The 17,702-nt window shown below is 36.2% G+C and overlaps 1 protein-coding gene across 9 annotated transcripts in view; it reads left to right on the forward strand.

Annotated features, from left to right (window-relative positions):
* The window catches only part of SOX6 (SRY-box transcription factor 6), a 372,748-nt gene that overhangs the window by 310,816 nt on the left and 44,230 nt on the right, over window positions 1-17,702 (forward strand). For all 9 annotated transcript variants that reach the window (XM_037401650.1, XM_037401652.1, XM_037401645.1 and 6 more), the window contains 2 exons: window positions 310-490; window positions 3,361-3,554. In XM_037401650.1, the coding sequence (XP_037257547.1) occupies window positions 310-490; window positions 3,361-3,554 (375 nt within the window). The remainder of the gene's footprint in view (window positions 1-309; window positions 491-3,360; window positions 3,555-17,702) is intronic.

Raw genomic sequence — 17,702 nt, forward strand, 5'->3', positions numbered from 1 at the left:
GTAAATGCCCTAGGTTAATATAGATCTCCGAAAACACATTAGGAAATTAAGCTGTAATGTGAGCTAATTCAAATTTTAATTTGGCAAAAAGAACGATCCAGCCACATAGTTAATGTAAATAGAAGCATAACACAGAGAAATTAATGAGGTTTCCTTTCGTTGAATCTTAAAGGAGGCAGATAATTAGCTTCTTTTGTTATTATTGCTGGAGAATGTGGTATTGTCTTCGAGGTGTAAAGTAACTGCTGCTTGCAAAATGATGTGTTCATTTGTCTTTTCCTAATAATTATTTACATTAAACTCTCGTAGGATGAAGCAGCCCAGCCACTGAATCTTTCAGCCCGACCCAAAACAGCTGAACCTGTCAAATCCCCAACGTCTCCAACACAGAACCTCTTCCCAGCTAGTAAAAGCAGTCCAGTGACAGTGACAAACAAGAGTGGCATCCCCAGCCCGATTGGTGGATCTCTGGGAAGAGGATCCTCTTTAGGTAACTAACCTGTCCCGGGGAAATGGGAAAACTGGCAAGTTTTCTACATGAAATCTGAGCTTCAGCACACTTACTTCTGAATTCAGTAGATATTTGGGCCTACATTTCTGTTTAAAATGGGGAAACAAAATTGCAGGAAAGATTTGTAAAACCTTGCCAAGGTTTTACAAGGGTAACCAAAATGATGCAGCAATGATATGCATCTGCAAGAAATTCAGCAAATAAATATATAATGTAAGAAATATACATACATAGAAATATATACAGAGTAAGTAAACAGAGATGCATATATAAAATGTGTAAAATGGGTTTGTATGAGCATTTTCCTCAAAGTCACCAATTGGGTGTATATATGCAAAGTTAACTTTTGAATTTTGACCTCTGGATTAAACAAAGAAACAAAAAATCTTTGCGCACACATGGAGCCTGACTAGATACTAGAAATACACACATAATGACTCATGTGATTAGTGTACCTGCAATGCACAAGTTTTCATGCACTTTCTTGAACCATGGTCCGGGAACACTCAGTATGTCCATGGTTTACAGTAAACCACAAGCCAGGCAAGAAGGTAACTTCAAATGAGGTTTTCAACTACTTAGCCCAAATATACCATTAGTTTTACCCAGAACAGCATTCTAAAAGAAATCTAATCCTCTGCATGCTTGGTATTAAGTTCATCTTACAAAGACCACATGCTGAATATATTCTTTTCTTTTTTTTTTTTTTAACAAAGACAGAAAGGCTTCAGTCTAGCCAGTTTATTTTATTATTTGTTCATGTTTTCATTATTTGTTCACCCATCTGTCAAGAATTGTTAATTTATATGGTTCCAAATAGGGAATTTTTGACCTGTGTTCAAGATTCTTTAATTAAGAAATAAAGCTTAATAAGTAGTGAAACAAAATTGATCTGAAAACTATGTATGAAGACTACCTTAACCAGTCAAGAAACAGAATCAAGAGCTGCAAAATGTAGATGATCAGCCCTAAAGTTCAAATAGTAAATTTTAACAGTGACTAAATACTTACTACAGACCACTTATTCACAATCTGTACCTCAAGTGTACTTGTAAAATATATAGAAACACTTGTGAATAATGAACAGATATGTTAAATACATACATTAAATATATAAAAATTATGATTTGTTCCATTCCCAAAACACTTGGGAACATCATGATCTCTGAAAGGTACTTTCTGCAGCTAGCTAGATATTCTACAATGTCAATTTATTTCCAGATATCACTGCACTATCTAACATTTAGAAGTGACATACCAGTTTGATGTCACAGACTATTCCAGAGAAATGGCTAGAGAAGATACACCTAAGGTGTGAATATTTTTCATGCAGTCATAAAACGTTGTCCTCTCAATCCTTAAGTGTAAAAGAAGTCAGGGAAATGTCAAAAATCAGCAAGCAACACAGGAGCTTTTGCTCCATTTTTACAATAAATTCGGGTGATTGGGAATCTAAGTCTCGCTAAAAGTCATGCAAATATAGTTCCCAACATAGGCTGCAGAATGGAACTTAGTTGCTGAATCAGTTCAGAGCACTGGGAATTTTGCCCAGCAAGAACACTTGTTGTTATGTAATATGTTACTTTTATTTTGGAGAGGGGTGCTTCATTCAGACAGAAGACATCACAGTTCCATCTCAAACATCACATTTTGCATCTCTTCTTAACTAGACCACAGTATTAAATAAACTGTTTGGTTTCCAAGATAAAGCATGAGAAATCTTTAATCTCAAGCTTTTTTATTTTAAAAGAATTCAGGGTCCTTCGAGGCTGAATTTGCTATATTTTACTCAGCTGAACTTCAGTGAAGTCAAAGGAATATGAAGATCATCTTTGAATAATTCCAAGTCTTACCCTGTTTGTTTTTTATCTTTCTGTTTCTTTGGTTGGTTTGTAGGGTTTTTTTTTTTACAGTGGACTGTTAGTAGGTACACAAATCTAACAAATCTGGCTTTTTTATAAAAGTAATTTGCTTGTCAGGCAGATGCACAGGTCATGCACAAATATTTATTGCTCAATGTTTCCTTGCTAGAATGTATATACATTAATCTAACCATGTGTGGTATAGATACTTCCACATAGGAACAGGTGCATGAAGTTTAAGCTTCATCACAGCAACACAAAACAACCAGTCACCAGATAATTGATGTCTTTTGGTCTCAAATCAGAAACTGTATCTGGGGCACTCATCTTTACCTCTAGCATGCATTTTAAGATGTAACAGGAATATTTTGTGTGAGTTTGATGCATGTTGAAAAGTTTCTCTTTCTGTCCAGAGTGGCAGAAAGAAAAGCATTTTTTCTCTGCTGATTTAGAGCTGTATACTTATGTTAAGGTGATAACAAGCTCTGTCCCCCAAAAGTAACTGTGGGTGATCTTTCCAAAATTGCAAGCTAATCTGGAGTGATAGTTCTCTTGGTAAAGAAATTCTAAAAATTGACAGACTTTCATGGACAAGTAAACAAGATTTCTGTCTCCTTCTTTTTTCATTTTATTAATTAATGTTAATACCTCAAAGGCTCTCACTTAAGAATGAAACTTAAGAACTTCAGAATACTGTTGTCTGAAACACATATTTAACTTTGAACTTTGAGTCCATGTGTATGTTCAGATACATCTGTATCAGGCAATGCTAAGACTTTGGTGGTTGTATTTGTAGCAGCAAAAGACGTGCAGAGGCTTATCAATCACTTCTGTATATTAATTCAGCCTTCAAACAGACAACAACTGCCATTCCCTCTGCTTTTGCAGATGTTAGTTGGGTGCAGCTCTTACAGTATGAGAACCGAGTGCTTACGCTGGATTCTAATTTGGATAATTACCTAAATAAAGTAAGTTCTCTGTTTACAGATATCCTTTCCAGTCTTAATGCACCTGCCCTATTTGGGGACCAGGACACAGTAATGAAAGCCATTCAGGAGGCTCGAAAAATGAGAGAGCAGATCCAAAGAGAGCAGCAGCAGCAGCAGCAGCAGCCACATGGTGTTGATGGAAAATTGCCCTCCTTGAATAACATGGGTCTAAACAACTGCAGGAATGAAAAGGTAATGTCTCCCGTTGCCACACAGTCTGTCACTCATTCTTCTTTTCCCTGCAAATAGCTTCTTATTTTTATATAAAATTTCTTTTTGGAGCTTTTAGCCATCTCTGATTTCACGTTAAATACACCTTGTCACTTCACAGTACTGTGCTACAAACTTCTCTGGGTTTACATGACAGCATTCAAAAAAAAAATAATCCTGTGCATTCATGTGGTGAAGCTGTAAGCATGCATATAACAACATGGAAAATTAATTGATTGAAGCTACCGTTGTTTGTGGTCACTAGATTTTCAATTGTACTTTTGAGAATGATTGGATTGATAAATACGGCAAAAAGGCCAGTTATGTACTAGCATGGCTGAGTATTACAATGCTATGGAATGTACCTGAGCATGCTTGAATCTGAGGCTCAGATGCAACAATTTATGCTCAAAACTGTGATTTGGGCTTTTAGTTTCAACAGGAAATTAGAGATCAAATTTCTTTCTTGAATCTTGGCCGTAGTTTCCATATGCTAAAATGAAATGGGTCACTACCGTAAAATGGTGAATGAAAGAAAGCAATGAGAAAACATGATCAGTATTGGACTGAGTAGGACATCATCCAGTTTACAAAACCGCAAGCTGAGATCACATCCAAAAGGTGAGGAACAGTTTCTATCACACACACTTCAAGGACTGCTCAGAGGACAAAGAAGTGTCTTGGAAGTTTCTTTGTATCTGTGTTGTCCTGCTCTGTGGCCTTTCCAAGATCTACCACATCTGCTCCAGGAGCAGGTCCCTGTGTGTATAACAGAGCCAGTGAACACTGATCAGGTAATTGGCCAAGCTATAAGGCATTCCTTTTGATGAAGAATGCTTCTCTGTTAGCTTCCCTAGAGGTGGCTTATGCTGCAAAAAATACAGCACACAAGTTATTTTTCACCACTGACACAAAATCAGTTACATACCACAATACTTATTCCATTTAACTAGAAAGGAAAAAATATTATCCCAGTAATCACTATGGCACTGGCAAATAGGAACAGTTATGATGCAATTTAGTAATAAATGAAAAGAAAACTGACATTCATTAGCTATAAAGCAACTGGTGTTTCAGACTATTTGCTGGAAAAAATAAAAAACATGAAAACCAGGTAGTTTTCAATGCCTATAATTCATTAATAAAAATACTGTCATATATCTGTATATTAGTGGGTAGGTTCTCTGTGTCTTGGGGGAGGGAGGAAGGATTTTATTATACTCCAAAGACTAACAAGAATTTTTAGTCCAGGTTGAATAAAAGAATCAGCAGAATATTAACTATATCTTAAACTGTGAATTTGATGATACTATGATCTTTTCTCAACCCACAAGGGAATATTCAGTGAGTAAGTGGATTGTAGCAAGGCACGGAAAGGAAAAGAAATGTTGTAAACAGACCCATCAAAGATTGATACATACCTTTTAATCTACATTTCATATTTTTGCTTGATAGGTTCTTTGCAGGACTCAAAACCAGAGAAAGGCTCAGTGCCTATTAAAAAGATTTGCTAAACTGTTGCCACACAGGATTAACAATGCTTTTACAAGTCAGATCAGAGGCTAATAAATATTTATTTCTGCTAGTGTTAGTTTAAATGTCAGCATTGAAAAACTCACTTAATAAAGATTGATACTATGAAATAATACAAAAAACTAGTAACTGACCAAGCAGGCCGCATTCACAGAACACTAACTGTAAAGTCAGTGTTTGTCTTTAACTAAGAGGGAGGGTACTAAACCCCAAGTTATAAAAATAAAATAAATGTCACACATGATCAGTATTAAGAGTTTATAAAATTATCCTTATTTTAAAATATTTTTTATGAGTTGCAGTGGCTTGACATTTAAAAATATCTAATACACTTTAAGGGCTATTAAAAGAATTCTTAACATTTGATTTGACTTTGAAAAGTAAGTATAAAAATGACATCCACTTACTTATCAGGTCTACTCCCTGAGTATTTTCAGTACCATGTTTATGTGTTGTATTCAGTATACAAGTTTCCATTTTGTCTTTCACCTTTTAAAGCAGAGTCGGTAAATATTTCAGTGAATAGTCTGAAAGTTCTTTTTTGTTCTTGTTGCTAGCAATACACAGATTAATGTACAGCTTCCAGATTGAGGTTATACATCAGGCAGTCAGAGGAGAAATTTATTTTTTTTTACTTGCAAATACAGCAAAGTCAATTGGAACTCTTTAAGAAATACAAACAACATAATTCTTAAATGCCACATTTTATGGTGAGACTTTTCACGATGGCACTTGCAACTTTTAAAACCTAAGAATAAAACAGCAGCATGGAAATCTGTTGTTAAGTCTCTCAATGCCCTTATATAATCCTGCTGGTTTATTTATTGTAGCATGTACTACAGAGTGAACCATTAAGGCAGGAGAAAGTTGCAATATGTACTCCGGTTTTACCTCTATTACCCTTGCTCTGTAGATGCAAGAAAAGGCAGGGTTTGCAAAAGAATGGGATAGAAATCAGTAATTTTAAATTATGATCTGTCCCCACTGTCTGTCCTAAAGAAAATAAAAGAATTAAGTCAGTTATGAATACTAAAGGAATGTATTTATATTTTATATTCTATTTATATTTTTAAGTATAAAATACATTAAACCAGAAGCATCCTTTGCAGAAACAGAATTCTAGAGTACTCTTTTTTTTTCCCCTTTACCCTCTGCCTTTCAATTTTTACAATTTTTATGTTTTCAGGACCAAATTTTCAGAAATTGGCTTCTGGTAATTAGACTTCTATAAATGACTAACTAGAAGCTGGCACTAGAAAAAGATGACAAATTAATTGCCTGCAGCTGGTTTAAAAAAGCTATTGAGTTCTGGTCAGTCACTGGTCTTCAAGTTCAGATAGCTGGTAATAGTTTGTTGTGCAAATGATTGCGCTTACAAAATTATGTACGTAGCTTCAAAGCCTGGGCTTAGGCCTTTTTGAAAATATGTCATTTAAATCTCAGAAAGCTTTGTATTTGGTTAGAGACACAGAACTAAAAATTGCTTCTGTTCATATTCTGCTGTTCAAAAAAAATCTACAAAGCTTTAAAAGTGCTCACAGAGACTCACTCATCAGAAAGACCAGAACAAAACCATGAAGCACTCTGGCACAGTCCAACTTTTTCATTTGCTAAACATTAAGGTTAGGCTATGCTTTTGAGATGATACCATTCTACGGACATCTACAACTCCGGAGTTAGTTCAGTTTGTGTACTGTTGTGGGTTAGGCTAGGCAGGTAAGCACCATGCAGCCACTTGCTCACTCTCCTCTAGTGGGATGGGGGACGAGAATCAGAAGGCTAAGAATGACAAAACTCATGGGCTGAGACAGTTAAGTAAAGCAAAAGCTGTGCACAGAAGCAAAGCAAAATAAGGAATTTATTCACCACTTCCCATCGGCAGGCAGGTGTTCAGCCATTTCCAGGAAAGCAGGGCTCCAGCACGTGTAACAGTTACTTGGGAAGACAAATGGCAAAACTCCAAACATTTCCCCTTCCTCCTTCATCCCCCAGCTTTTACTGCTGAGCCCAATGTTGTATGGTGTAGAATAGCCCTTTGGTCAACTTGGGTCAGCTGGCCTCGCTGTGCTCCTTCTCAACTTCTTGTGCACCCCAGTCTCCTAGCCGGTGGGCCAGCATCAGAAATAGAAAATGCCTCAATGCTGTAAAAGCACTCTTCAGCAAGAGGTAAAACATGCCTGTGTTATCAGCACTGTTCTGGTCACAAATCCAAAACTCGGCACCATGTGAACTAAAATTAACACTGAGCCAAAAGCAGTAGAGTGCACACAAGGCAAAACATCACTATAGCAGAGCAGACTTTTTCTACTACATCTGGCGCTGATCAGGTGTAACCTGACTGAGGAAAGGGAAGTTTCACAGAGTAAACAGAAACACTGGGGAAGGGGAAAGAATTAGGAAATTCCAGAAAATAGGCTACAGAGCTCTTTGCATGTGATACAAGCAAAACAAAATTTGCATTGCTAGAACTACTTATTTATTTTAGTATTTCAAACTAGCATGATTGCCTAGAAGTTTTGCTTTGATTTAAGGCTTTATATGAACCTGAAAATGCTATATAATTTATAAGATAACTGACATTATTTTTAAAAGGACCAAATCCTATCTTTTTTTGTGCATAAAGCATGAAAACACTGACAAAAACACTTCAGAAAATCTTTGTAGAAAAAATATAGGCAAAAATGCCTCAATTTCACTGGAGAAAAGTACATGAAGTCAAGATAGAACATATAACCAATTAACAATCACAAAGTATCTGCTACACCCAAGGATATATCCCCACCTCCCCATTTGCTTACCCATGAAGCATATTCATTGAGATCTGCAAGGAAGCAGAATTTAATACAACATTTTAATGTTTATATTCCATTCCCACTCTTCTGTAGATTTTCAGGCAACTGTGTATTTGTAGTAAGAAACCAGAATTAGACCCCAAAATAAATGACATGAGTCATCGCCTACTTCCTGGGAATTATAGTACTTTAGCACCTCTTATAATGAGCCTTTTATTCCTTTCTTATTTCTAAATCAAAGTTTTACAAGTTGAATCCACAAAATTTATCCTAATATAGACCACAGTTTGTATGCAAAATGTGTACATTCTTAAAAATGTGTATTATTTACCCTTGGAGATGTTACAGTCTATTGATCAAATCCATATTTAGGCACTTGGATTTGACTTGATAAGCCATAACAACCCCTTTGGAGGTGTTATGGTCTGCTGTATTTAGGGACTGTTAAATATGTGGATTATTGACACAATAGAGTGTAACAACTCCTCTGGAGCTGTTACGCCTCATCATTTATATGAGGCTACTGCACATGCGTACAAACTTTGCTTGATAAAAACACTTCAGGAAGCCTTTGTAGGAAAAGTTACTAGTCATGCATAATCTCCTTTTGACTGCCTACAGCCCTGCAATGACTCCATCATTGTATTGCTTTTTTCTAAATGCAAGCAGTACTGGAATTTGTTGCCGACAGTTTTTTACCAGCTTTTTTCTCCCCATACATTCAATATTCTAGACAGAACAACTTCAGGGGCAGGTGTCAAGCTGTTTTCTGCAAGTGCAGCGTATTTCTTAGACAATCACATAGAGAAGCACCTTGTTATTAGGAATTTCTCAACTTGTTTAAAAAACCCAGATAGTTAAGAAAACACTGTTCCAGTGCATCCTGTATTCAATTATCTTTTCTCTTTTTACCCTTAAATTGAGAACACAAATAGTTTGGTCATAAGGGCCTTGTGGATTTTTATAGATCTTTATGAATAAGTGTTTTAGAGTTTCAGGGACTGATCTATTCTCATTTGCTTTCATTTTTTAAGAAAAGCCTATTCTATTTTCTTTTTTCCTTTAGTTTCTTATAGCAGAATATTTGTAACTAGTAAATAAGAGATCAATACTTATATTTCAGTCTGCTGGGAGATATAAAAGAAACTGTAAGCATTTTCAACTGGATCCTTATTTCTGATGGTTAAATCTTAGTTCTACTTGTAATTAAAGGGCAAATACCTCATAATTAGGCCAAAAAATGGATAGCAATATCAACAGCAAATGACTAGTTTTGTGAAGTTATTACTTTTATTATGGTATTGCCTCCATAGCCATTGTAACATGTTCTGTTCTCACTGCAACTTAAGGAGGGTCCCATCCCATATAGCTTACCTTTAGGTATAATTTAATTTAAGTTTAAATATATATATTTGGATTCTAGAATAGAAAACCTGGAACCGTATAGAGAGAAAAAACAAAGACACAGATTTACTTAAGGAACTGTTAGTGTGGTCTCACTTTCTTGCAAGAATATAGGCAATTTATTCAACACAGTGGGAGTGTATTCCATCTGTCTAATGAAGGATCTGATTTCCACAAAGAGACACTGCAACTGGGAAAATGTTTTTCCTGAATACGTCATTCTTCTCGGTCGACAAACCTTTCCCTGGGGAGCTTCTGAGACATAGAAGGACATATTGCATAGAGACAACCTCTTTACAGTTCCATCATTTTATAACAGATAAACGACTTCTCTAAGTTAAATGCCTTAGAACAGGGAAAAGTTTCAAATACAAATCCCAGTAGTCCTCATAATTCTTACAAAACAAATGTCCTTTATACTTCACTGTGAATTTGTCCAATTTAGTAATCTGCTTGTGGCTGTACATAATACATGTAAGCAATGATTTTTTTATATTGGGTGTTCAAAGTTAGCTTCCTAAAGCCATATTTGGGCACCACTATTGTATTCTAATGAACTTTTATTTCTTAAAAAAAAATTATATATATATAAAATGACAAAAAAAAATTGTTCCTAATTTTTATGAGACTGCAATAATTTTGCAATTTCCTTTTTAGGCTTATCCTAGCTACATGAAAAATGTGTCTTCATTTTATATCAACTGTAATATTTCCTTAAGAATTTTAAAAGAAAAATAGTGACTCAAGTAAAAAAAATTTTAAGTAGCTGCAATGCAGGAGCCTAAGTCCCACTAAACTAGCTCTGAAAATTTTACCCCAAGGCAGACAAGCAGATTTGTGACTGCATATACAGTAACAGTCTATTTTCAGTAAAATTCAGCAGTTTTGTATCCTTCTCCAGCACTTTTTACAATAATTTGGACAATTCAGAATTTCAGCTGATGTAATACTGCCCCCTTTTATTAGAACTGGAAAACATGCTGGACTTCAAACATTTAGTTTTGTAGCTGGAGAAATTCTGTTTGTTTATGCTGTTGCTTCCAATGCTTGAAATTGCATGACAGGATAAGATAAAACATGAAAACAATATAAGTTTATAACAAAGTAGGTGGGGGGCTGGGGGAGTGGATAATAATTCCAAGCAGTATTTTTGCAGGGTATGTGTAATAACTGGACTTCATAGGTAGCATGTCACTCCAGGAAATTCCCTGATATTTTTTCAGGAAGTTCAAGGTGTTGCTGAATTTTGCTTTTGTATCAGTTTCATTGTCCTGTGTGCTTGCATTGGTGTTCTATAGAAATCAGTGTATTTATAGAATAACACTAGGGCACAGCAAGCATTGTCTTTTTTTTTCTTTTTTTTTCTTTTCGTCTTTCTATTGTGAGGAATTAGATACATCTTCAAATAGCTGAACAATTTTAATATCTCTCAGGCACACAGAAGTGTTAAAGTGAATTTATTTTTTAAATTAGAACTTTAAAATGTAATTTGAAATTAAATTCAAAGCAAAGCATCTCAGAAAAAAGGAAATTAATCCCTGGGTCTCCAATGATATCTTTTAAAGAGAAATGCTTCCATTATAAACAAACAAGGGGAAAAAAAATCACCAGCTTTTGCAGATATCACAGGAAACAAGATCAGGCTACTCGTACTTAAAGAAATGTTTTACCTTATTTCTATGTATTTAGTGAAGAAGGTGATGGAAGTTGTAACTGCAAATGCACAGAGGGTCAAATACAGCCCTAACGCTGGTACTCGGGTTATAAGAGTTATGGGAGGAAAATACCATTGCTAACATCAGCCTCAGTAGAAGAACATAGCTCCATTATCGAGGCCAGGTTTATAATGGGAACCAGGTGCTGTGAATTTCAGGCTGTGGGTCTGAAATCTTGTGAAGTCTGTTCCTCAAACTCAAGAGATAGAAATATGAAAGCTGCTCATAAATGTTAGCTTTCTGTCTGTACATAACATATGATTCAGCCTTTAATTGATCACATGCTATTGCTCAAATACTATTCTTTACACCTAAAGTCATACTCGTGCCTACCAATATACATATTTTTTTTATTTTTAGATTTACTCTGTATGCTATGTGTAGAAAGACATACAAATAATGTATTTGAAATTTACACATTAAAAATACATGTTCACTGAAACTGTGAAACTGACAGTGGGAAGACAAAAAGAAACAGTGCAAAATCTCTGGCATATGTAGGTCATTTAAATTTACAGATAAGTTAGCTTTGGCGCCAGCTTACTATGAATCTAGTTTTGCATCTATGGAAGAATTTCCTGTATAGGCCTTTGTTTTTAAGCATTTTGCTCAATTGGCTTACTTTCCAAAATTGTCTTGTTAAAGTCGGTAGCTTCTGCCTTGCTGTTCCAATATATTAGTTAACATCAGTTAAATGCTTAGTCCCTCAAATTATGTAGAGGCTCATTAAAATAAAATCTAAATGATTTGTTTATTGATTACATTATCTAAATCAATTAGTTAAATGAAAAATATGCAATCTTTGTGAAGTGTAAGTCGTGGAAAATTAATTGGACCATAAATGAAAAAAAAGTTTGACCAGACCAATAATGATGTATATACATAAGAAATTAAAAGAAAATGCACATAAGCGTAAATTACCTATATGAAACATTATTATTTCAGTAACTCTATACACTTACATATACAGGTGTCTATGTGTGTATATCTACACACCCTGTATAGAGAAGAAACTTCCCATATTAGGTAAAGTATTAAAGCTTTTCCAGTTCCATCATGCTTCCAGTTCCATCACAAAAGCACTTGGCAATAAAATATTTTCAGGAAAGAAACCAGCACATTCTTTTGGTATTAATAGCTATATTTGCATTTGAATATTGGCTACAAGAGTTTTTGCCACAGTCTATGCTTAACAGCATGCTTGTATTGTCACAGAACACAACATTTTTTTTTTATTTCTGTTGTCTGGGCTACTTCCAGGGGTTGCCTAGATGCAGGTTTTAGACCTCATTAATGATGATGATGATGAGAATAATAGACATAATAATAATAGACATAATAATAATAATGATATCATTATTATTATTAATAATAATAGGGGAATTTGGCCCTGTTCTTCTATTGACTTTCCAGTTCAAGAAAACACAGCAAATACACTTCTTTTTCACTTGTGTGGGGTATTTCCTATGAAAAGGATAAAAGCTTTGCCCTGTTTTGGTCTTCTCCCTTAAATCTTGGAGCAACGGAAAATCCCAAAGGAATGGAATTAGATTAAAATGGGTCCCAAGGGTGAATGTTGAAAAATTTGCACAAACCAACAAGGATAATTTTTCCCAAAGGATGATGTTCTGCCATAAAGGATAGCGTCTTTGTGGTGAAGCTAACAGCATAATGATTGTATCTTCTTATGTACAATACATTTCCCAAGCTACTCAGGAGACTCTGCAGATATATACTGAAATGCATTCCATACTATGCTTCTCCACAAAACAGTAAAGATAGGTTGAAAATTATTGTTTGAACATAAATTTGCTAGGACCGGAATATATTCATTGATTTAAATTGTGGGTCAAAATGGCAGCTGCACAATCCTATCATATCCCTTCTTCAATTGTCCTGAGAACTACAGAATACATTTGCATATTATTTCACACTTAGACACAGACACATCCACAAAAGTTACTGCTGTTTATTTCTAAGCTCTGTGTATTCCTCTGAGTAAATTCACAACAGCAAATGCATTGCCAATATAACTCTCTTAACTGCAGTAGATTAAGAAGAGCAAGGATAAATTGGGACTACTTTCTCTGATACTTCATTACTTTCTAAAATTAAAAATGTATCCTGTTTCTCAAGTATCATTAGGCTGCATCAATAGGTATGTTAAACTGAAATACACTCCGTGTTGTTGAAGTATATTTACTTAGCTGCCGGTTTGTGGGATTATACACTACTCTGTGCTGGCTTAACTGTTATACCTCAAACAAAAAATAAGTACAGTAGCAGGTAAAAATGGCTTCTTTTCTCTCATTAAAGGACTTGAGCAAATAACGCAAAACGGTATTTGCAAATGTTTGTTTGAAATCTGATTAAGGGAGTTTGACCATGCTTATTTCTTCCTTTGTTTTCTTTTCACAAATATTCACGCAAACAGATTTTTATTTCTACGGGTGTATTTGCATATTAACATGGACATTTGTGCAGAATTAGGCATTTGCTGTTTATGCCCAATTACTCACCCCTGTTCATAAAAAACAGAGGCTTTGATGTACCACCCGCTTCAAACTCCATGCTGACCAAATGAGGAATGCAGTATCAGGGAGCTCTTCCAGCCCCTGATACAGTGTCAATGCTAATTATAGATCTTTACAGCAACTCTGTGAACTCTGCAGCAATTTAATCTAGGGGTCCTGCAGGCCTTGCTGCCCTATGCCTTACCACTGCCATCTTTTTGCTACCAATGGCATGCCAGAGGAAGGCACATCAGTTTTTCTGTGGCGTTGAAGCTAATGGATGCAGGACTTGATAGCTACAAGTAAAGGCTTTCCACTACCTGGGAGGTCTTTTAGCTGAGAGAATTTCCAGTTGCTTTTTTCAGGTAATTTAAGGCAATGTTGCAATACTTATCACTGAGTCAGGCACTGAAAACAATATAATTTGTCTTAGGTGACCAACTACATCATAAATCACAAGCAGCAAACTACTGAACATTTAAGTGCATAGTTTATGCATAACTCAAAAGTTAGATTGTTAGAACACTGACACTTTACTTATATGCGTATAGAAATTGCTGATCCTCCAGGGGTAGTCTGAAAAGATAAGACAGACTGTATGTGTTGGATAAATTGCTCACTGCACGTAGCTTGTCCATCTGTAGTCACATAACACTAACTCCATAAACAGGTCTATCTCAATTGGAAATGTGTAACAGCGTAATAAAAGATATTCAACATCAGATTACTCGTACTAAAATCATGTTCAAGTCATAGTAAGCTGTTACAACACTACTTAAAACCTAAAGTATGCCTAACCCACAAGCTGAAATTGCCCAGCTTACATCCTAAAAATCTACAGACAACATTCATTTCCCAGCATTTCACTTTTAATGCCTGTGGCCTTTAACATGTTGCAAATGCTTCTATGAGAAAGGCTGGAAAAACATATCAAATTTCTGTTCTCTTCCACTTGCTGACATTCATTAACTGAGGGATAACATTGAGACAAGGTTTTGGAAAGATCTCTTCACCTCCACCCATTCCAAAGCAATTTATTAAGCAGCCACTAAGAGCAGTGGACACTTGTGGTTTAATGTCAGACCTGTGTTGATCAGTAGCTGGGTGCATGCTGTTGCTGTTATCTTGCCAAAGGCTTCTTGAGATGGCAGGCAATGGATGCATTCTTATCTCACTGCCATTTTCTTTGCATCCTTGAGTTAATTGCTGTGTGACAATTTCATTATATCGCTTCTATTCAGATGAACTATCTTCTTCGTATACATAGAGATTCTTGCTTAGTGCATCCTACTTTCACAGATTTGTTCCCTTCCATTTCTAAAGCACTAGAACACTCTTTGCTGTGTTTTGGATGCCAGTACAAATAGAAGCCATCACTGAGAGGATTCGCACTAGAACCGTATACAAAGTGAGTCACTGACATGTCATGTACTGTAAAACTTCTTGGTCTGTCAAGGGTTCAGCAGGCTGCCGAAACATATTCAGTTGCCAGCTCCTTGCCAGAGTTCTGTTCTGGCCACTCAGGTTCTTTGAATACTCATGAATAAGATTAGGTTATACAGCTGCACTCTTCCTCCCAAGGGATTCCACTTTATCAGGGGATTACCTGCATAACCTTTGTATAACTCCTGTGTTTTATTCCCCAATATCTCACTACAGATCACACTACATCATGACAAATGTGTCATTGTGAAGTGTACGTCAACTCTTAGTTTCCTTTCAGAAATAACCCAAAACTTATAAATACAAGAAAGATTTTCCTGCAAAGTTTGCTCCCACCCTCCTTCACCCAAGGTTTATTTTTTTCTCTTTCTTTGCAAGGAATGGGCTGAGTTAATATTCACAGTCATAGACTGACTATATATAGACCAGGATACCTATCAGTCCTCTGCACTAAATAGCATGCTCTGCTATGTATGATTTCCATTCCATTCAGTGCAAAAGCCATCCATAGTTTATCAGTATATAGTCACTACCATGGACAGACAAAAGTAGTGAATTGCAGTATGGGAGATTTGTAGCAAATGTGTGAGTTATTCTATAAGGGAAGAAGGAGATGAAGTGTACTACTTGATTTATTAAGTGATTTCCCTTTATCTCCATCTGTGCCATGTTACTGTAGCTATCTAGGAATACGTGTTAGGAGAACATAAACAATCCAGTTAAAAGGAGAGAAAAGCACCCAGTTTCCTGTTTGTGACCCCATTTAAGGTCTCCTAATGTAAAGCATTTGCTATGTTAAGGATGGATTTTGCACATTTGCCTCTCTGAATCAGGACCCACACTACTTATTCATCCTTCAACTGTTCTGGGATTTCGCTCCCGAGGTATTAGGAATGCTCCTGATGTGGTGCAGATGTGGTTTAGGTAGTGGAGGTCTCTATCATTCTCTTATGAAGGTCTCTATCATTCTCTTATGAAGGTCTCTATCATTCTCTTATGAGAGAGAGGGAAATTTTCTTGCAGTGTTTGCAATGATTTGCTAGCCTGGGTCTCCTTTCCTTTTTTCCCCTGCTGCTCTCTTCCCTGCTGATCACCCTCACTGTGCGCTTGCTGGGACTCTTGTAGTGCTTCATGAAAACAACATCCCCATATTGCTGTTGTGTGTTGCATCTTAATTAATTAATAGAATGGCACACAATTTCCACGGTAGAAATCCCACTAGTATCTTATATGGTGAAAAGTGAATATTATTTCACAGATTTTTGCTGTATAGTGGGTATATTCTCTATACAACTATATTCTTGTTGCTACTTGGATTTAAGTTCACAATCAAGCCTAAACATTGAAGATTTTTCATGAGCAAAATACATGATTTATCACATTTTTGATTGCTTGGAGGTAGCAAAGTAATAGAGATAAAATTAAAAACTGCATTGTAAGTTAATCACATTATTTTTTTCTTTTAATTTTTCTATTTTGATAGTGATGAAATAACTTCTTTAGGATCAGACCCTTTTAGGCTCTGCTTTGGATCAAACCAAAGCAGGTATAGCCCCTGACATGAAGATCTTTAATAGATCTGAAAGGCAAGAGCCTTTCTTGGTTCCATACACTGCCCCTCCAGTGCAGAGGTTCTCAGCAACCCCGGCTGAAGCTCACTCCCCCCTCAGGGACATAGCTATTTGAGCAAGTCTGTTGTAAAGGCAACAAAACATGGTTTTGAAAACAAAAAATCACCCCTCCTCTTTTATTAAACTGGAACATTTCACTGTTTGAGTGTCACAGCATGAACCCATAAATAACTGAATCAGAAGATTTAAAGGCTTGTGGACCAGTAGGTTGGAGGGTGAAGGATGGGACAGAACTTCACGGCTGTGTACGGCGTCCATGAAACTGCACTTTGAATGTAACACAGAGTAGGAAATAAGAGTAAGGGAGAGTACAGACAGGAATATGAAGTTCCTATAGTTTGAATGGTGGATATAAACCCAGATAGCTCCAGAGTATATAATTCTTTCCTTCCTTTTGGCATCATCCCTTTCAGTTCTCCCAATATATAATAATTTGAAATTCCTCTTATGTCTCTGTTTCTAAACCCTAAGAAGCAGCAAACCTGAGCCTTGCTGTTTGCATTCTTCTGATATCAAAGACTCCTATCCCACTGGGGCCCTTAGCCATAGGAGAGGTTTGAGGGAGGGAGAAGAGATGTTTTTCCTTCTTCTTAACTGCTCCACCAGCTTGGAGGATGGGGAGGGGAGAGGGATCAGATAGTAGATTTTAATGTTCAGAATGGAGGCTGGGATGTGACTGATGCCTGAGCCCAACATACTGCTGCTTATCACTGCTTTTCTTAGCCGATGTGGCAGTGGGGTTGGAGCTGGGTGGAGGTTGGTACCTGATGATGCAGAGTACCTATCCTCCCAAGGTCAGCCTGTTTCTGCAGAAGTCCACACCCTAGAGATATCTTGTCCCATATAGAAAGCAGTAGAAGGATATATTTCTTCATGGATAAAATCTGTGTTACAGATTTACAGGAAGTATTTATTTATTCTTCAAATTAGCTGAGCAGGAGAATTAGCTAAACAGAGATGGATTTAGAGATCAGCACAATGCAGCAAGATTAAAAAACCCTTTCCATCTGAATTAATGAATTTCAGACTGCTTTTCATAAACTAGTTTTTTAGAAGTCATCTGTGAAGCCTTATATAAAGAATTTTCAAAGGTAACTTA

Source organism: Falco rusticolus, chromosome 10 (assembly GCF_015220075.1).
Source record: "Falco rusticolus isolate bFalRus1 chromosome 10, bFalRus1.pri, whole genome shotgun sequence".
Lineage (NCBI taxonomy): Eukaryota > Metazoa > Chordata > Aves > Falconiformes > Falconidae > Falco > Falco rusticolus.